Source organism: Rhea americana, unplaced genomic scaffold, assembly GCF_003343005.1.
Source record: "Rhea americana isolate MKP2758 unplaced genomic scaffold, rheAme1 scaffold_10, whole genome shotgun sequence".
Taxonomy (NCBI): Eukaryota; Metazoa; Chordata; class Aves; order Rheiformes; family Rheidae; genus Rhea; species Rhea americana.
Window position 1 is genome coordinate 8,071,942 of NW_028185039.1, and position 22,361 is coordinate 8,094,302.

The 22,361-nt window shown below is 39.5% G+C and overlaps 1 protein-coding gene across 1 annotated transcript in view; it reads left to right on the forward strand.

Annotated features, from left to right (window-relative positions):
• Positions 1-3,653: 3,653 nt before the first annotated feature.
• The window catches only part of TEKT5 (tektin 5), a 30,152-nt gene continuing 11,444 nt past the window's right edge, over positions 3,654-22,361 (forward strand). Inside the window, exons 1-5 of the mRNA XM_085300365.1 lie at positions 3,654-4,214; positions 4,750-4,833; positions 6,413-6,483; positions 8,547-8,690; positions 12,247-12,469. Coding sequence (XP_085156491.1) covers positions 3,654-4,214; positions 4,750-4,833; positions 6,413-6,483; positions 8,547-8,690; positions 12,247-12,469 — 1,083 coding nt within the window. The remainder of the gene's footprint in view (positions 4,215-4,749; positions 4,834-6,412; positions 6,484-8,546; positions 8,691-12,246; positions 12,470-22,361) is intronic.

The following is a 22,361-nucleotide window of genomic DNA, read 5'->3' on the forward strand; positions in this document are numbered from 1 at the left end:
GGCGGGGTCTCGGCGGCGGCCGCCGGGCGGGGCGAGGCCGCGGCGCTAGGCGGAGGTGGGCGCAGGCGGTGCAGGGGGGGCCTTTCCGCCGCAGTATCGCACAGTCCCAGGTGCCCCACACTACCTTTTACTTTAGTCCTTCGGCCGCTTTTGTACCTAGGAGATTATGTGTCATTTCAGTAAATACTGTGACACTGTTATATTTCGGTGCTGTACCTTGCTGACAGATTAATTTCCATTAATTTTGCAAGTACATTAATCACAGGCTAATTTAGACAAATACTGCGTGACCAGCCGCTGTATTCAGTAACTAAAGGTAACAAATTGATTCTGCAAACAAAAAAAAATCATGTCACAAAGTGTGAGCTGCTTTGTGATAAAACCTGGTCCTTACTACTGTGCTCCTTTTTGCCATCACTACCCCGTCTGTCTGTCCGTCCCACGGCTGTTTCCGAGCATGGCCTTGCCCTCTCTTCCAGTCATAAAATCACAACCTAACATCTGAATTAGATTTTAAACAGTGGTGATTATTTCCTGTGTTACACATCACCCGGCATAAACTGACAGTACACCTGACTAAAAATTGTGTACGAACGACCTGCATTTGTAAAGCTATACCACCTGGACATACCAACGGAGAATCCCAGTGCGAGAGACACCTTATAAACACTCAGCAAAAGACAATCCCTGCCCTAAAAGGCTTACAAAGCAGGAAAGGCAGGTAAGCATTAAATCATCGGCCACAATATTTAGTCTCATGAGAAAGAAATGTCTTTGAAGACCCTTGAAATGTCTTTTCAATACCCACTTCTGCCTCCCCTTGGTTCCCCACTACCCACCCGTAACGGTCTCACAACAGAGACGGAGCAGGGTCCCAGCTGCCGTAGCAGGAGCCATCAGAAACTACGAGTACGAGTGACGTTTGTATGGTCTGAATAGGGCTTTAAAGGGTGCGACTGTTTTGCCTTGGACCCCCCCCCAAATACATGTGCCACAAAACACCTACATGTCCTTTAAAGAAGTTTTCATTTTTTTCTTACGGAGATGCATATAACAAATAAAAGCAATAAAATCAACAGTCTATCTTGTCTTAGTTTCYTGGCATGAGACAATGTTACTTACTCCTGAGATGAAGCCCACAAGTCCTAGTTTAAAAACCACTGACGGTAACTCAAGCTTGAGAGAAAGGCAAAGATACGAGGTGATTTCAGATGAACTGCTAGTGCGTCAATGGCCTTTCCCGCTCACAAAGCCTCTTTCTGTTATGTTGGCTGCAAGTGTCGCAAAAATAAAAGATTTTCTGATTTGAACATTTTCTCAAGTATTCCGATTTCTGCATGGTTAGTCCCACAACTTGTTTGTTTTAATATACAAGCATTTTAGTTAATATCTAAGATGGTTTCACCTTGGAAAATAACATATAGAAAAGAGTATCTGGTAATATCTGGAAAGGTACCAGCACATCCTGATGTGAAATTAGTCTTTTGGACAAAAAATACTGCAGAGTTATCTATTTACAAACACTCTCCACTTTAACAGTTACTAGTTTTCTAAAAAGAACAATTTGATTTTTTTTCCTACATAACTATCCACCTACAAAAAGGTAAACAAGAAAAACTTTTAAAAATACATTTAATTAAGCTGTCTATGATAGAGTTTGGCCTCTATATTTTTTGTCATTAATAAATAAACTATTACATATTTTCCATTTCAAATATATTTTTCTCAGGTGAATGCCCATTCCCGCTTGATAGTTGTATAACTTCTGCATTTATTGCTCTGTAATTATTTTCTGCTTGTACTGTAAAAAACAAAAAGAAAAATATTATGGGGAAGTGTTTATGTGAATTCAAATGTCTACAGTAGGAGGAACTAGTAAGACACACCTGAGAAATTTATACCGTACCTTCCATATGAAAAAATTGGCTCTATTTTAGACTAAAACTCAGTACAGTGCTTTTCATCTATGCTTCCTTTTAAACATGTGGATTAGGTTCACTGATGTCAGCAGGACTTTTCACACGTGAAAATGAGATATGTGTTCAAAAATTTTTCTTTTGGAGTCAACAGATCATTTCCTCCACTTCTGAGAGTATTTAGAGCATTTCCCACAAAAAGTGCCAAAAAGAAAAAATCTTTCTCTTCCTCAGAACTCACCTTCCTCCTGAGACAGCAATGGCTTCTCTTACAAGGGTATCTTGCTAAAATGATAGCCTTTAGTGCCTGAGTCAGGCCGAACTGAGCAGTAACTCTGCGAATACTCCTGCAATCTCTTATACTGTGGCGTAACTTTACCCTCATGGCAGCTCCTGAGAATTAATTCAATTGGTTACTGCAGGAGGAAGGTTTCTTGTGTGCATRAGCATTTGCAATATCAGTCTTTTCCTATTTATACAGCCCAATCTACTCCCTGTCTAATCAGCGTGGTTCCCTTACCTGTACCTCATGTTTCTACATTTAGCACCTACATTTGTATATATTWTAAACATCATTAAAAGATACATTTTATTTATAATGACATTTATTTAAAATTACCTTGTTTTAGCTGGGCCATAATGTTACACTAGCTTTCTGAGACAAAATATGCTGAAATTTATTGCATATACATGCATATGGATTTTATTTGCCCAAATTGAAAAATGAGTTAACAAGCCATTTCATAGTCATGTATCTGGAGAAGAACAAGAGATGGTTGTCCAGCCTTCACCCTAGAAAAAATCAGCACTGATTGAAGGAATCTTTCTTATGATAGTAAAATACAATGCCTAATTATAAGTAATTATTTACATGCCAAATTCTTGGCATAGCAGGTGGGTCACAGTGCAGTCTTAGAGCAGTGGATTTCAGAAAGAGGTCTGTGCCAGACAGGCCAGACTGAAAGGAAAAAAAAGTTCATTCTRTGAGAAGTTACTCAACATTTAAAACTGGAGCAAAATCATCAGAAGAGAAGAAAGTCTCTCCATCTTTTATACAGTTGATGAAAGATGAATGCACAGCGAGGGGATGGGCGAAGTCCAAGATATTTATAGTTTTCTTTTGGTCTGTTTGGACCAAATCTTTCAAATATTTCATAGAGATCATTGGAGGACTGTAAGCGATGTCTCCCAGAGTCTATCTGTCTGTCTGAAATACTTGTCTCTATTGCTACAGTTCCCTGCAGCAATGTACAAGAACCATTTTGACTTTTCTGGCACTGTCACGTTGCTCCAGGCAAGCTCACTGAAGCGAAACCTGCAGGCCCCCCAGACTGAGCCACTGGCAGATTGCTCTGCACCAAAACCAAGCTGTCTGCTATGCCTAGACCTCGGGGTCGCCAACATGTACAGTGCTGTGCTCTGGCTCAGAGCATGGCTCCTCAGCCAGACRACCCACGAGGCCCCAGGCAGAAGGTGGGCATGGGGGCTCCTGGAGGTGCTGGGCTCTCGGGGCGCTCTGCCCAGCCCCTGAAGGCCTGCCACCCTTCTCCAGCATGCTGCCTGGCTGCCCCAGCAGTGCCACCACAGAGCTCTGTGACACTGCTGCTGTGTCACAGAGCCTGCTGTGGAACCACCCTAAGAGCAGCACCTTCTGAGAGACGCTGCTGACCCTCCCGGCTCCCCACGCTGCTCGGGCGGGCTGAGGGTGCCAACAGCTTCAGGCTGGGTGGGGTGAGGATGGAGTTTCTTGGGACCACTCAGACTGCCAGCTACTGCGGCACAAGGAGGAGCTGCCTGTTCCCCGACCCAGCTCCCATCAGCACCACCAAGGACAGTTACCAGTCCTACTACCTCCCTGGCTACCGCTACCTCAATTCGTGGAGGCCCAGCCTGTTTTACAAAGTGTCTTCAGTTCCTCCTAACCCTGTTGATCAGCTTAATCCTGCGAGGCGGCCACCCACCGTGCTGCCATCACTGCGATCTGCCCTGCACACCCGCTACAGCCCTCATGACTGGCACCAAGCAAACCTGGTGCAGTTAAAAGGGTCTGAAGCCTCCAGGCACTGGGCTGGTAAACTGAACACGGATTCGATGCGACTGATGCAAGACAAGGACCAGTTGACCTACCAGATGCAAGAAGAAAGCAGAAGAAACCTAGGAGAGAGGCTCTCCAACCTTGATTTCTGGAGATCTGAGCTGGTCTACGAGCAGGAGTGTCTGCTGACAGAGAACCATGCCTTGGAGACAGCAAAAAAGCGACTCGAATGTGCTGCAGATGAAGTACAAGGACCACTGAAGGTAGGCTGGAGGTAGCTACTTTCTTCATAACAGTTTTGGAGAATGGGTACAGGTAACCTGCTGAAGCAGGTTAATTGAGTTTTCTATTCACTAATTCTAGTCATGTAGTCATTCCTTTACATAGGCATTAAGTTTTCAAATGTCTGCATTGGGAGGTTGAGGGGAGCTGAGATTAAGGAATTTTGCGATGAATAAGCAACATGATAAACAACACAGAGTTTTTAATCTACACTCCTTTTGCGCTATAGTTCAGGCATGCTGAGATTTGGCCCAGGCTGCACATTAATATGCAGCTAACCAAATGGCAGCTATGACGGCAGCTAATCCTTAAAAGTATTCTTACCTTTAACAGGTAAGAACGAACCATGAGGACTGATCAGTTGTGTGCAGTGAAGCCACCTCCTATTCTGATACACCCTCAGTAAATGGTTCATTACTTGACATGTCAGCCTAGTGGCCCTTTCAGCAAAACTCAGGGTTTCGGTTCACCATGCAGTACTGAGGCTACTGCAAATGTTCCTTGGTTTGCTTGCAGACAGCCCTAGAGTGCCTGTACAACCGTGAGAAGCGGATGGGTATAGACTTAGTTCATGATGATGTGGAAAAGAGCCTCATAAAGGTAAGATTCAACTTATTAGTTTATCTCTCAAACTATAGGAATAACTACACTTAACTAAATGTTTATCAGGGAAAAAAATAATTGAAATAATTTCTTCATTTACTTAGGGGAAGAAGCCAGGTTAAACTACAGATGCTGGGTATGTTTAATAYTCTGTTCACCCTCCCAAGAAAGCGGAACAGACTAGCATCCTTGGGAGGTCTTGTTCAGTTCTATCTTCTCTAATCTTACAAAACAAAGTAGAAATATTTATCAAAATTGTTTTCTGGGCCACAGTATATAAAATTTCAGAAGTCCTTAGAGCTTTCAATATAAAATGCTGATTTACTATCTTGCAATATGTATAATCTTACTAAACAAAGAAAATCAGATGGATAATAACTGATTGTTAAATCCTTTAAATTAAAAATAAAAAAAATAAATTTTTTTTTCATTTTGCCATTGCTTTCAGGCATTATTAAGGATGAGAAGATTGTGGAAAGATGTCTAGGCCACTTAGATAACCAGGATGTTTGTTCTGAGCCTACAATCTGCAACTTTGAGTTTTAGAGCACCATGAAGCACCAAGGAGCAAATACATATTATCTTAACTGTTTAGCACTTAAGTGAGGAAGAGAATTCAGGGCAGGATGAAATACTGCCCACTTTTCCACATGAACTTTTTTTTTTTTTTTAATGAAAAATGAAAACTATTCACCCAATCTCCCCAAGGACTGCTATGCAAGCTCAAGACTGACTGCAAAGGACAACAACGGCTTATTTTGTAATAGTAGGAGAGCCTATTCTAAAGCTGCTCTCACTCCTACACACACACACACACACACACACACAGAGCACAAGTGTGGAGACAGAGGTTGTGTTTTTAAATTTGGGATGTCTTAATGACTTCCAAATTATTAGAAACAATTTATTCACAGTTTTGAAACTCACTCATATTTGACAAAACTTTATACACTCTCTAGCAAGAGGGTACTTTGGCTAAAAAAAATTGTTTTTAAAAGAAAGAGGCTGGCATAGTATATAGTTGTTTGAGGGACCATAATTACAGTGTTTGTGTAGTTTTCAGTGTGGTTTGTTTGAGTATTTTTTATTCATTTTAAGCTGAATGGAATCTTGGCTAATATATACACTCTCAAAGAATATTGCAATATAGCCCCTTACAGAGCCTGCTTCTAAAGTCAGACATATTTTCAAGCTACACATATTAACAAAATATTTGTATTGCTCTAGAAAAGCCTCTGAAGAATTAGAGAGAGTAGCTCAATGCATTAAGGCTCTCGTTTCAAGTGTCTTCATTACAACTGAACCAAGTAAAATCTGACCTTATTTTTATTATGGTGACTGCATCCATTAAGATCTACAAACTTGCTTGATATAACAGAAAAAGACATAAAACAAACAAACAAACAAAAAAAGCATAAAGGAAGAAAGGGACCAAAACATATCCTTTCTGGATCCACAATACATGTGAGATATGTGAGACAGTTGCAACATCTGGATTATGCAGAATACAATACAAATTCCCTAAAACAAATGAAGTATAATGAAAGCACTGACAACTGGGTATTTTCCACTGTAGGAGGTTGATCTACTCAAAGACTGGCAAGCAAGAATGAGAAGACTTGCAGAAAGAATCAGTCAACAGTTGGGGTAAGAATTTACATTTACATTCTGTTTTTCAGAGAGGAAAGCTGAATTCAGTGTTAGCTGGTATATAGATTGAAGATAGCAAAGGCAAAGTAAGAGACTTTACTCTGTCAGATGCTCATTGCCCTCCACTTCTAATTCTTACTAATGATAGAAGTCAAATCATTTAGTCTAACCCTCCCCCTCCCCCCGCTCAAGCAGGGTCAATTTGCCATGCTCTGTCTTCTGCCAAAGATTTTTCTCATCTGCTGTTCATCACCACCCTTCCAGACTCATTTATGGAAGACCACTACAAAGATGCGAGAGTCTGTTTTTCAATAGCTGGCTTAAAAAATTATAGCAGAGCGAAGTTGGATTCATAGGAATGGAGAAAGAACAGCCTAATACATCCACTTGATTAGTGAATGCTGATTAGTGTGGTAAGACATACCATTCTCTGGGGACTCTTCTGGAGAGTGCTAAGAACAGACCTCCCATGCCAGCTTGCCATGCAATGGAGTGAGGAGGCAACAGGCTCTCAAGTAACATTAGGTAAATGTGTTTGCAACTGGAGTTTCCAAAGATGACTGTGACTCAATTTTAAAAGGCATGTTTAAGCTGAATATCGGGACACCGGTATTATAGCTAAATTATGCCAGTATTGCTATGCGTCACACTGAAGTAAAATTCAGAAGGAACTGAATATTTTTTAAATGCAAACTACATTTAAAGAATTATAAATTATTTTTATATATTTATAATATAATATATATATATATATATATAAACTGGCATATAATATATATGTATATAAACTGGCATATAAGCACATCATGTATTTATTTAACAGTGGAGTTATGGAATGAACCTAAATTATTTTTATGCATGTTATAGGAGGCTTTGGCTTTGGAATTTATTTCTTTGACAGTATGCAAATTCGTGGTAACTGCAAATTATACTACAGTGTTAACATTTAATTAAGTAAAACTCCGTACAGTCTCTTCTGTATTCCAAACTGTCAAAAATAAAAAAGTCATGTTTATGCAACATGACATGAGAAGACTCTCAAAAGAGAGAGTACAAGTATTCGTATATCAGGAAGGTAAAATTACGACCAGCAGTACTTAATTGTTAGGTTATAGGAGAAAATGACATAAGCAGGTTTTGCAAATGATTGCTTGATTAATGACACTCTCACATGAGTCATGTTAGATGCATTTCTGGAGCTCATCCCACTATTGTAATATATTGAGTACATAATCAGATAAAAACCAGGTAGCATGAACTCTGTCTAACTCCTTTGTCCGGGATTTCGAGCTACCTTTGATTCAGTTCTGTGACCACAGCAGGCAGACCAATAGTAGTGCCAACTGACAGCTACATCATAGAAACAGCAATATTTGCAAAAATGTGAACATTTGCAGTCTTCCTGATGCATTGGAAAGCAGCATTTTGATTCCTTCTTCATCGATATTGCTCCCATTTTAGTCAAAAGGCTGTGTCAGGCCTCCTCCCTCTTTAGAGGAGCCAAAGGAAAGCAAGTTATTCCAAAAATTCCTTGTGGGTAAGAAAGCAGAAATGAAGCAACATGTTTTCCTCCTAGTAGTCAAGTTGAGCAGAAAAATTTAAGACTTGCTTTCTGGTGATGTACACTAGAGTTATTCTAAGTGACTTTTTCCCTCTGGTCTGGAAACCTGGGAAACACTTGCAGCTTTGCTGGCAGGAAGGTAACCACTGAAAGCCTCCTCCCTTTTGCTCTGCAGCTTTCCTTCATGGCACAAAACAACTGTCTCTTGTTTTTCATGCTTTTGGTCATCTATCTATCATCAAAATGACAAACTGTTAAATGCAGTGAGTTAAATACAGGTCTTTGGGGAATACTTAGCAGAGGCTAAAAGTTGAGCAGGCATGAATGGTACAGCAGCTCCCTCTAGCTAAATGATAGTGCAAAGCATTTTCATGCCACAGTGTAAATGCCAGTAGACTATAAAATCATGTGTTGGAGGAAACAGAATGAAAGGAATTAGCTATTCAGCACAAAAACATAAAAGATGGATCATATTAAGGTAAGACTTTGTTCTTCACAGTATTAACAGAGATGTACAGCATGCCCTGGAGCAAGATATTTCTGACAAAAACTCAGCCCATTTTATTGATGAGAAGTGTTTTAACCTGAGAAACACATCAGACAGCATCAACTTTTACCATGGAGTGGAGAAAATAGATGGAACGTGAGTGTTAGCAGTTATTGTAGCCTTCTCTTTTCATGCTCCTTGCTGTATGTAAGCCTGACTACAGCACATTTGTCAGGCTGAGGCATACTTGCAGCACTTAGAAGCAAAGCTGAGCAGGTGTTTTCTGCCTGAATCATTCAACAGAGACAGCCAAGTAAATTACAGTTTGGAAAAGCAATGTTGAAGACCAGATTAAGTATTTCAGATAGTCAAGATGGAAAGCTTCTTGCAAGCTTATTTTATAACCATAAAATGTATATAATCTATCCAGACCATAGAGAAAAGCAAGCAAACAAAAAAATCCTGGAAGTACACTAAGATTATCTAGATCAGTAACTGTTGCTACAGTCAGTTTATGTTTACTATGCTGATTTATGCACTTTACTGTGATGGCTTGTTGTGTGTCTGAAATTTTCAGAGCAACTGCCTAAATAAATGTGTAGCACTAAGGAATTCCAAATCTTCTCATTCAGCAATATCAGGATTTCAGTTTGGAGAGAGAGAAATACCCTATGAAAAACTGTAAAAAAGGCCACTAAGTAACACTGAAAACTTTCTGTGTCCCTGAATACTTATTCTCAGTATTCAGTTAAAATGTGAAAAAAACAAATGTCAAACTCAAAAAATAGTGACTTGATCCTGGAGAGTTTAACATACATGCATAGTTTTTAGGGGGAAGTTTTGTGGGAAGAAAGAAGTCTAAATACCTAAAGAAGTTTGCCTCAGCCTTTCAGTGTGGCAAGTAAAATATTTGTCCCTTTTCCTAAAATATACTAAAGATTTCTGGGTGAAGGAAGAAGTAATCCAGGAGGCCAAGCAGTGCATTAAAGAAGGAGGTGAATTTAGCTTATGCTGCACTACTTTTCAAGGTGTATGCTGCACATTGTGTCATGCCCAGGGTGGCTTTCACAGCTCACTTTCTGTAAGCACTGGTCACTGGTCCCAGCTACGTAACTAGCAGAAGGGGCACTACCTGCACAGTGGTAATTCTATACATCCCCAAGCTTTGTGCTTTCCTAATGTCATCGCTCCTTCTACACACTTCTTTTCCTTTTAAATTCAAATAGCTGGTTCTCCCTCCCTAAAAAGCAACCACAAATTCCTAATCACTCTGAAATTGTCAATTTTTCTTACCTTTGTTTTCATTGAGAAGGAGAATGAATCACCTTAATAATTTAGAATACAGCACAACAAGGAGATTCAGTTAAACTTTCCTGATAAACTAGACACTAACAACACTATAAGATAAATAGCAATTTGTGGTTAAAAGGATGCACTGAAATGATCATCAAATGCCCAGTGAGGCAGAGAGGGTATGTCTGTTGAAATAAATGGCTGAGATTAATGGTTTTACTGGCATTAAAAGCCACATCTGGATGGGGTTAAAAGTGTTCATCTGCAGATTTGTTTTGTCCATCCTTCATATCCCTAAAACCTTCCATGGCAGTGTAAATCACAGTATCTAGATTCAATATTCAGTTTTATCGCATATTTTCAGGTTTTCCCCTAACAGAGCCAGTTCTGAATGTCTCATAGATATTACTGAATTTAGCTGTAATAGCCCTGCAAGTTAGGGTGGACATTTATCCAACTGACACAGAAGGACAGTGATGAGGTTGGGAGAAAAGTCCAGTTAGTCAGACTCCTAGGTCAGTAGCTTGTCTGGTTTCCCGCTATCATTCCTTCTGATGATGAAGGCTCCTAGGAGGTCTGAGTCCCATACTTCATTACACACTTCATTATACAAGTTACATCTCATGCAATGGGCTGTTCTGATAGGAGACAGCTGTCAGAAGCTATGAACTGTGTAACAGTCCTCCTCTTTGTGGTTTCTTGCCCATCTTCCCTAAAGTACATTGGAGTCCACGTTCTCTGGTGGTGACACACAACCCAAGATAAAGGCCTTAGAGTTGCAAAAATATACACTATTTGAATCTAATATGATGGTCTGCAGTGTACAGGTACTCATGCTAAATAACCTAACAATTCCTCAAAGCTATTAACACTCTGAAACTTGACACAGAGAAATCAAATTCTCAAATCACAAATCTCAAATCACAGAGTCAAGCTTCAGCTGAAACACAGCAGGTATCAACTCAGACCACCACCTAGAGTTGTTAGTAATCTAGTCTGTTAAAAATGGAGTGAAGCTATACTGCTGACATGCATAACTCATCCTGAAAAACTATTTTTAAGCATAAATATACAACAAGTATTCAAGAACAGGTCATTCTTTATAAAGCAATACATTTGGAGCTGATGCCAAAGGCATTGAGACCTCTAGTTAGCAGCTATATAAATGCTGGCTAGAAAACAAAGATTCTGCTGAGGGTTAATGTAATTTACTTGTCCACTATTTCAGGAAATAGATATTTTCATTCTTCCTTGTTGCATTTTGGGGTTTTTATTTTTATTTTTATTTTTATTTTTATTTTTATTTATTTTTTTTTTTACTTTTTGTACTACAACAGCTAAGCAACTATAGGAATTCTGTGGAAGGAACAGCTCTCCGTAAGTACTGACAAATCTTTGGTTTGCATGAAAAACATACAAAAATATCAGATATGGAATTCATAAAATCATCTGCTGTGTAAGGTTGCACACAGTTCAATGAATGAACACTTTGTGGCTGATACAGCTGATGGCTGTGCTGCCATTCAGAGAGACCTGGACAGGCTGGAGAGCTGGGCAGAGAGGAACCTCCTGAGGTTCAACAGGGGCAAGCGCAGGGTCCTGCACCAAGGGAGGAATAACCCTAGGCACCAGTACAGGCTGGGGGCTGACCTTCAGGAAAGCAGCTCTGCAGAGAAGGACCTGGGAGTGCTGGTGGATGACAAGTTGACCACGAGCCAGCAATGTGCTCTTGTGGCCCAAAAGGCCAATGGTCTCCTGGGGTGCATTAGTAAGAGTGTTGCCAGCAGGTTGAGGGAGGTGATCCTGCCCCTCTACTCAGCCCTGGGGAGGCCTCRTCTGGAGYACTGTGTCCAGTTCTGGGCTCCCCAGGACGAGAGAGACATGGAGCTACTGGAGAGAGTCCAGCATAGGGCTACGAGGATGATCAGAGGGCTGGAGCATCTGCCCTGTGAGGAACGGCTGTGAAAGCTGGGCCTCTTCAGCCTGGGGAAGAGAAGGCTGAGGGGGGATCTGATCAATGTCTGTAAGTACCTGAAGGGAGAGTGTCAAGGGGATGGGGACAAACTCTTTTCAGTAGCGCCATGCCACAGGACAAGAGGCAATGAGCACAAACTGAACCACAGGAAGTTCCACCTGAGTATGAGGAGGAATTTCTTCCATGTGAGAGTGATGGAGCACTGGAACAGGTCACCCAGAGAGGTTGTGGAATCTCCTTCTCTGGAGATATTCAAGGCCCGCCTGGATGCAACGCTGTCTAACATGCTCTAGGTCACCTTGCTTGAGCAGGGAGGTTGGACTAGATGATTTCCAGAGGTCCCTTCCAACCTTACCCATTCTGTGATTCTATGATTCTGTAATAATCACTAAACAGAAGATAGCTCACCTAAGCTTTATTTTCTTCCTTTTAAAAAATTTCTAGTGTTTCAGTTCCTGAAACATGGGCTAAATTTACTGAAGACAATATCAAGTCCTCTCAGCACGCAAGGGCCAACTCTGTCAGGCTCCGGAATGAGACAGAGGTTGCACTGGAGAATGCATCTGAGGAGATGTGGAGTCATTTCACGAGTACTAACTTGGCTTTTAATAATCGCATTTCGGAAGTAGCTGATGCAAAAAATAAACTTCAAGCACAACTGGCCAAGGTAAGAAATTACCAAGGGTCGGCAGCTGCCTGTTATCTTATAATGTACAGAAGTTTTTCTAGAGTTTACATCCTTCATCAATGAGCATCTATCCCAAATATACAGCTGTATTACTTTTCCTCAAGCAGTGCATTAGAATCACACATACATATGAGACCAGATGGCTCAAAGTTGAGCAGATAGACAAGATGAGGTTTTACACCATACAACATCAGGCCTATGTGGAGATTTACTCTGATTATGTTCATTTGCAACTTACAGTTCTACAGTGGGGAAAGATATCTTAGATTTTTTTTAGTATTTTATATTTGTTGCTGATATTTCCCAACTATTTTCTGGCCCAGGAATTGTACATGAATTACTTTATTTAATTTTATTTAGTTTTATTGTATAAATAATAAGCTAACTTTGGAAACTGTGCAAATAAAAAGTCCTATAAACAGTAGCACATTTGGAAGGGGAAGACTAAATTTTTTGCACTTTCATCTTGCAGCAGCAAGGAAAGAGCTGTGCATCAGCCAATTTTTTTTAAAAAAATACTTGAGTTAAATGTAATTAAGAAAGTTTGAGAGACAGGACAGACAAAATCAGCACTGATGAGAATGTTAACTTTGGCTTCTTTTATTTTCTACCCGGGATAAGTTACATGGAGGAGAAATGGTCTGAATGACAGACCAAGGCTAATTTGCTAAAGACACCATGCCTCCTTCAGTATGAAGACATTTCTGCGCTGCATTTTGTATTAACTGATCTGTGCAACAGTTGTAGATTTTTATTTCTTCACAATCAATTTGACTTTTCCAAAGATCTTGTGGACTTCCTGTCTAGCTGCAATTTCATACCTCCTTTATTACCCCAAATTATTTAAACCTATTTTCTTTGTTAGTTTGTTGTAGCTAAGCTGAATAATTTAAGAAAACAATAAATCATCCTTAAAATTTTATTTTTTTACAAAAAAACAAACCAACTACGTAATAGCATAGTGACAAATTTCACTTAATAGTTCATTCCACTGTCTTGTCAGTAACAATAATAAATCTGAGTCAAAAAATTTAAAGTCAAAGTTTAAAAGGGGTTTGATAATGTTATATTTCCAAACTCCTAGTGCATTTATCAAATGAAGTGGCTTTACTCCTGTTCACTCATTTGTTTCAATGCACATCTGGCAACAACAGTGTTTTCCTGCCATTCTGCTTGCTCAAAGTAGTTCAAGATTTTGTTTCTAGTTTACTTTCAGGAACTCTTAGGAAATGAATAAAGGCAACTACAGCAATTTCTCCTTAAATTGAACCATTCTTATAAATATAAGCCTCTCATGGATTTTATTTATGAATATTTGCTTCATATTTTCCATTGACCTTTTCTAATGCTTCTGAGTGTCACTTTTATAAAAGGCCTTAAAGCATAATATAGAACAAAGTACATATATAGGATCACAAACTGCATTGTGATATGTCAACATAATACCAGAGATTTGGTCATGGAGTCCAGTTGATATAATGAGATAACTTCTGATAACTAATATAATGGAAGAAAAACTGATTGTTTCCCTATATTATCATACCATTACATTGCAGTAATGAGCTATCTGAATAAACTGAGTAATCATATTTTGTAGAAAGAATAATTAGTTTGTGTGGTACGCATGAATAAAAAAGCGTAATGTAGACAGGAAAGCCTGCAAGTCCTTTCTTTCTCTTTATGAACTACTGAGACTGTATATGCTGACATACAAAGTGATAATCAGCACTTCCATAGCAGAGATACCTTACTCATCGTATAAACACCCTCATAGCTAGAGCAGTTAGAGCAGAATAACAAAATGCTAGTAGAGAAGAAGATTGCATGTGCTAGTGAGGAAAACTCAGGCTGGTCAGCACTGCCAAATTTGAATGCAAGAAAATGGTTTTGTTTTCCTCTACCATGTCATTTCCATAGGCTGACTGTCATTCCCTAAGTATGTATTTCTGAATAACAGAAGATAGCTAAGATACTGCGCTCTGCTCTAGGTGTCTAGTTCTGATTCTCAGTCTCAGCCTACAGCTTTTCACCTGGCAGAAGCCAAGAACTTTGAGTAACTGTGAAAAGGAAAACGGAATGAATAGGTTTGCTCAGTGAAAGCATTGCTGGTTAAGATGTAGCAGATGTTACATGATAGGAGTCCTATTAATTCTCTTGCTCATGATTGTGCCGTGAAAGGACAAGAAGGAGAAGGAAAGCGAAGGCAAGAGTGAGTAAGGAGCGAGCACCTGGTAAACAGTCATCTATAGCTAAGCGTAACAGACCACCTTYTATTCCTTGCTCCAGGCTTGCAGTATAGATTGTAATCATCAGAGAAAAAAAATCACTAGAATATATTTAGATAGGAAAGCCATTGGAGCAGCTAGGAGACTGTACTGCACTTAAACTGTACTGTACTTCTGTTCTTCCCTTGGGATATAATTATAATCAAAAGCGGCTACTACAGTTCCTGTTCCCTTCATATCTAATAGCAATTAGACAATGGGCGTTGCAGTTTCATTATTGTGTTAAAAAATGAATCACTCTTTCAAAGGCTGTTTTTGCACTGACTTCTCAAGCAATGACTGCTGCTTTTAGCACTACCATTCTCTCTGCCAAATTCTTTTCCTAGTTAAGCAGACTAGCTCCATGAAATGGGAGAACAAGCATAGAAAAGGTTTGCTACCTTGGAACCAGGAAAAGCTATTTATTTAATAAGGTCTGGAATCCATTTCTGAATGAAAAATACTTTTATGCTTTGCAAAGCAGCAAAATCTCTTCCAAATAAACAACTATGCAGCTAGCTTCTCCCAACTGTTTGTTTCTAAAGCCAGTATTCAAAGAAAGGAAAGAATCAAAAAATACACAAAGGAGTAAATACTGTGAATCTGATCATCTAAAAATGATCCCATGATGAAATGGCACATTTTCTTCTGCTTATATCACTTACACATAAAAGATCCGCTGGTTAAGGTTACGAACCAAAGGCCTACTGTCTCAGCTTGTAGTCTACTGCATGCTCTTTAAAAACCTAAGAGCACAAGATGGAACAGTTTTTATTTTACACTGTACAGTTCATCTAGTGGCTCTGAAAACAATTTGTTTTCCTATGGAACTAAGCTTTTTGTAAAAATATATCTGATTAGACCTGTAAACTCTGGGATCAGTGCTCTATAGTAGTATCTGTATTTGATATTGTGGCTGTGATTATGCTGCATGCTGTGTTTAGCATTTGTAATATGTGTACTCAGAATCTTTTTCCTGGATCATTTTTTTCCCATGTTGAGTTTATATTGCCTATATGTATGCATAATGGTGAATATCAGCCAAACTAACCACACTCTTTCACTCAATTAAAAATATCTATTCCACACAGAAAACCTGTTTATTTTCCTACTGCTACTTAAAAAAACCCTCCTATTAGAGGTGTTTTGCTTTTATTACTTGGCTACTGCATATTACTGTCTATCCATATCTATCTTGCTGTCATAGAGAGGAAAAACATCTCCACTTAACTTCACACATGCAGATGTTACCAGTTCCATCCACAGCCAGTGGAACTGACCTTTGACACAGGCCCCAGAATATGTCCAGTTTTGCAATGCATTGAATACATAAAGCAGCAAGAGTTGCTTTCCAAAGATAGAGGGTCACATTATATGTGCCTAGATCCATGGCTGTAGGGACAGGAGGCCAGTCTCCATTTGGAGTATGGGAAGCTTGTAGGTACAGTTAGTACCCAAGCCTGTTACTGTCAGAATGTTTAATACTTACGTGAAAACAGCTTATATGTTACAAATATGTATTCCGTGCTGTAAAGACATGACAGAGGCAGAAAAAGAGTGTTTCTACCAAAGAAGTAGGACCACAAGACAGGAACTAATAGTCTAATTGTGGATACACTGGACTGAAAACTAGTAATAGAAGGGATACATAAAAGAGGTGCATCAGTGAAGTATGGGATGTCTGTTCATCATGTAGGCTAACTTTAGCAACCCTTTACCACTCCTGACTTTCTGTGCAAGAATGTCATTATTCAACCCTATTTATGGAAATCTGCTAACAAAGGAACATAGGTATTGCTGAGATTAATATTCCATTGGAAAACTCTTGGATTACTGCACTTCTCTCCCTCGCTGGAGGACAGTGTTATATCACATGAAGGATTAGGTGAGCACATTTATTGCTTGGAAAATATCTGGTGCATAGAATTTAAAAAGGCTCTGAGTAAGCTGGGCAAGGACTAGAGAATGACAAGGCTGCAGTACTGACAGCTCAACAGGTTATTTTACTGGAGTCTGAGATCACATTTGTCATCTCAAAGCTTCTTTGCTTTGTGCCTTTTTCTTTCATTTGTCTTCTACTCTATCAATTCCTTTTCACTACTTACCATCACCAGAGCAAACCCACAAACAGTGGTGGTTTTGAGAAAAATCAAGGAAAACTGCACTGGTTTGAACTTAAAGTATAAAGCCACTGTGTAACCAAGTTTCAATCCAGTTAGGAGTGGCAAAGAAGGCAAGAGACCACAAGCATCTACTTCAGCTTCTCTCTTAAGAGTGTTCAACTATTCACACCTCTTCCTTTCCCAGTATCTTGTCCATATTAAGAAATTCTGAAGCCCTTTCTTAGTCAAAATTCACTGAAATGACCAAGAATTAACTGACATAAAAATATAGGAATGAACAAGATGTGGTTTGTTCCACCGGCAGGTTGCTATAGCTGTTATTTTTTCAGAGTTGGGATGTTCCTCTTAGTAGGCATTTACTCATTTTGTACCACTAACCTTCTCTTTCCTGAGTGTCTTTGCCTGAAAGAGTCCTTTACAGAACTTCTTTTCAGGGGAGAGTTGCTGGAAAGACATTCTTGTTCAAAAGTAATTGATTGTAGTTGAGTTATTGAAGTTACTGAGAACAATCTACAGCAGTCTTGCATGAAGCCTTCCAGCTCCTTTTCCTCCTCCTAAAAAAGTACCAAATTTGTATTTCTCAGAAAACAAAATCTAAAGAGAAACAGCAATCCATTACTGTTTTGCTTAGTTTTATTCTAGGATATTGTCTTCTTTTGTGTTCAAGAGCGCACTACTTACCAAAAGATACACAGAATGCATGTTTGCAGTGAAGGTTTCCTCTGTTTTTATTTCTGTCAAGCGTTATGCCAGAAATTTTACCAGGACCTTGTCCATCAATGACATAATGTCTCCATCCAAGGTCACAAACTGTGCAAATCTCAGACTAACGACTGCACAGCAGTTCATCTGTTTTTATAAGCATTTTGGCTGCTACTAGCCCTGCTGGTGGACTTGTACCTCAGTCTCTGCAATCTTCTGTAATCTCACCATTTACCTTGATCTGCTGATAAAAAGACTCAAGAGTTTTCCTGTTGTAATTGACTGAAGTTCTGTCTCATATTTTAAGCTATATTCCCACTGCAGTGCGTCCAAACATCCTATTTAGAATCAGATCTAAAAGGCGTGCTGTTCAGAGAAATATTTCATATAGTTTGCCTTAACCATACACACTTTCCAATCCAAGAACCTAAGAACTTTTCCTGGTATGCATTTGAAAAACAAATTTGAGAAAACAATAAACACAGGAGTGAAAAAGAGAAACCCAAGCCCTTAAACCCCAAACATCCCCTTCCCTGCAAAAAAACCCCAAACCAGGCTGTTTGGCACAAGACAACATGCAAGATGAAAACATACATGTAGTATCATTTTATAACATACATATTATCTTCCACTGCCTTTTTTTTTTTAATTATTAACCTATACTAAGTTGCATTTGGTTAGAGGAATGGTTTAGAATTTACAGGTATCTTGTCTTAGGACAGAGAGCTGTGTTTTTACCCTTTATTTCAGCAGATACTTGGTCTGAATCCCAATAATGAATAGATTCCAAATTCAGATCAAGTTTCCAAGCCATCATTAGGGAAGTCTCAGAAAAAACATTGTTTGTCAGTGATTTGCACTTGCTTTTCTGCATTCTCAGTTCAGATGCTGTCTGCTCTCACTATTACTTCATCTGGCACTTGTCCTCCCCATTGATGTATTCAGGAAACTGCTTGAGTTTTGTCCATTAGGACTTTCGTTGTCTGCTATTCAGCTCTTCCTGCCTGCCACTTCTTTGGGGAAAAATGCTTGGTGAAGTTGACAATCCTTAACTCTTAACAGAAGTTTGGGAATGGATTTGCATGACTGAAATATGAAAAAAGGACTAAATTGATTTTGTATGACTGAACAGGAAATTATTAAATGCATAAGGGAAATGCTGTCCTTAAAAACCTGCTTTATCAGTCTCCCTGTCCAGCTCAATGTAGAGCTTCTAAGCAGAATTATTCCCAGACCACTTTTGCTTGATTTTCTCCTAGAGGCCAAGTCAATTTGTTATCTTAACAGTAGCAATCAAGCTGAGTATATGGGAGCAAGGGTGTGGTATAAAGCACTTCCTACCTAACTCCAAAGCTCAGAAGTTATCACAACTGCAAGAGTGATTAAAGGACTGGAAAGCAGGCAATTGGTAGAATAAGTTCCTCAACTTTCTCTTTAGCAGACTGAAAAGGATGATGTTAATGGCACTAGATGACACGACTTTATTTAGCTTACCCAAGAGATAATTTAAGATAGGGGCAGAAAACTTGCTAAATCAATAAGCTTCCATGCAAAAGAAAAAAGTACCATAATAGAAGACTCTTGGCTTGAGCAGACAAAGACAAAAGAAGAATCAGTTGCTGGAAAGCAGCTAGACAAACCCAGATGGGAAACATAAGCGCACACTTTTCAGAGCAGAGGAATTCATCACTGCAACAGCTTACTACAGAGGGGCTTTGTTAGCACTAGGAGCACGAAATCAAGATCAGTGTTCTCCCTTGAAAGCTCTGCTCTTTCTACAGACACTGGCTTACAAATAGTAATTACTGTAGGACAGACTACTGACCTGTATGCCATACAGGTGGCCAGATAACTAACTAACTTCTTTCTTGCTGGAAGACTGAAAGTGTCCCATCTGCAATTCTGTCCCAACTGCATGAGGAGACAAGTCTATCACTAATATGTCTTATTTAATTTTGGAACAAGTTTCAGTCATAACAATATGAGGTCCATCCAGAAACTGTATTGCAGAGCGCTGGATGTATAAGGTCTGGAGGCACAAGCCAAAGAGTCCTCACTGAATACTTGGCAAGGGTTAGATTATGAACCAAAGTTATTACAGTTCCACCATGTTTCATCATCATTGAGCTGAAAGAGGATGTGGTCTTTGGGGATGCAAATGTTCTCCAAGCATCTAAACAGAACATAGGACTCTAGCTTTAGTCCCAGGACCAGATTTTTAGGCCAGTGAATGGAAAACATAGCCTACCTAATGTAACGTAGAAGATGGAGATTTGGTGTCTTCAGCATGTCTCTCTACAACAAACTCATTTTATGCCAAGGAGCATTATGGATGTAAAATGTATGTGAATGTCTAGGAAAAGAAGGAAAATCTTTAATTATAGTGCACCTGCCCATTAATATGTTTGCATTTCTTCCTTAAAGTTAGTGTTAACATTAAGTTAGCTTGGCTTTACTCTCCTAAAAATAACCAATAACACATGATATTTACATACATTAGTTCTGGGAGATAGTGAGACCAGACAGCAAGTGACATGTTTACATAGCCTAGTATTTATACCATACCTTAAACAGCAGATTATCTCAGCCAGCACCATATAAGACCGAACACCTGCACTGTGCTCAGAAGTGTTTGTATGCTTAGAGGGAGAGCTGCCCAGCACCACCCTTCCTGCAAGGCTTGCTCTTCCACTACCTGTGAGCAAAAGGATCAAAAACATGTTAGAAAAGCAAACACATAGTTAGTAAAGCTACGAAAAAATAGCCACTCATTCCAATAAACAAGTAACTATGATTGTGAGCTTTCCACTGAATCACTAAGAATGTGTGCGTTTAGAAACAGCCCTGATTTTTTTCCTAAGGTGCAAAATTATATTACATCAATATATGGTGGAAATTTAACACTTAGGTGCCTTTTTGCCTGGTATATTTTTAGTCTATACCTGCAAAACCTGCAGAATTTTGTTTCAGTAAACTCCTCCATCTCTTAAACAAGCTAGCCTCTGAGAGTCTCCATCACTCATGCTCACCCTCCAATAACAATCATTGTTATTAATTTTATATTTATTTGTTATATTGAAAAAATTCAGCAGCCACTGAATACGCTTTTATTGTGGTTAGAAGGAAACACTGAATACATTTTATACTTACACACAACTTTTATAAAATTCAGGGAGTGAACCTACTTAAGCTTTTAACTAGCAGAAAATGTAGAACAGCTCTGTGACTGTAAAAACATAAAACTGCCTACCAGCATCTAAAATAGACCCAGCTACAGCTGTGAAAAGGACACAGCCTGGACCTCCTTAGAACAGGAACATGAAGAAATACTAAAATGTGATGGGGTTGGCAGTGCAGGCGCACGCAGGAGAGGTGCAGCAGAGCGCTACACGCTGCGGGAAGGAGCACGTGTATAGTGAGTGAGGGTAGAGCACTGCCCCACAAGGGCTTTTGTCTCTGACCCCAGTGTATCCTCATAAAACTTTTCTGTACTTTTTTCCCTCTTCTTCTTTGCATGCCTTAAAATCTTGGTCGTTTATTTTTTCATGCCCATCCCTGGTGCATGGGCATACAGTTAATCACATAATTTAGTATCTGAACCTATCTGAGAGTAAAGTTTTCAGATGATTAATGAGCAGTGACTCAGAAGTGGTTGTGAAGGTATGTGCTAGTATAAGCAGCTCAAACTTGCCTGGAAAAACCTGTCTGAATGAGGAAATATTTATTTAAGCTGGCAATATATAAACATTAGGGTTTTACTTATAAACCAAGAGAAATTACAGGTGCAAACTAAGGCACTAACTTGAAGACAAATGTGGGCTTCTGTCTGCTAAGATGGTTGGTTAATATCATGAAATCATGAAGACTTGCATAGGCTTGAACAGAGCAGTGACTGTGGGCAAGTGGAGAAACCTGACTTCTCAGCGGCAATGCTCCACTTTATGGATTAGCCAAAAGATAACATGAAACAGAGGCAGGCTGGAGGAATCCTAACCAAGTGACAGCCCTTGCACATCAGGCTGTGTTCAGGTCATTATGAATCCAAGCGACTTTATTTGCAAAATAACAGAAATCTCTTGTCACATTGAGGGACACTCTTAAAGCTGCTGAGTAAAGGCAGCCTGGATTGAATGAAAGTGGGACTTAGCTGACACTGAGAGAGAATGTAACTTCTTTCTGCCATGACATCAAAATGTGAGGTACTGCAGTTGGTGGTGATTACTATTGCTCCTTTCTCTGCAAACCATCTGCACTCAAGCAATTCATATACGCTTGGCAGAGGAAGCAGGATTTAGTTTAAGGCAGCAGTATGGATATGCATTTAAAAAACTGTTTCTTATTCTCAGAAAGGGCTGTCTTGTAGGAAAGAGATGGGCGTATTTAGGAGCTTTTCAAGAAAGGAAATGTTTGTGGGCTTCACTGGTTCCAGCTAGAGACAAAGGTCATGAGACAAATGCACTCTGCTATGACTCTGCAGCCAGCTCAAATCCAGTTTACTGTGACTAGGGTTAAATTGAACTAATGACCAGCAAAACTCTCACTCCTGGCCAGAATCAATACAAACAGGCAGCTGCATGAGCCGTAACTATTTCTCTCTCTGGCACCATCTCTTTCTAGAGCCATCTTCTCACTGTTAAAGAAATGCATATCCTCCTCTCAGATGAGGCAACTTGGGACAAAACTGTGTGTACAAGGCCCAAACTGCCCTGTTTTATTGTTATTTTTACTAGGTTTAGCAAAACCACATTATAAACATAGCACTTTGTTTTCCACAACGTGATA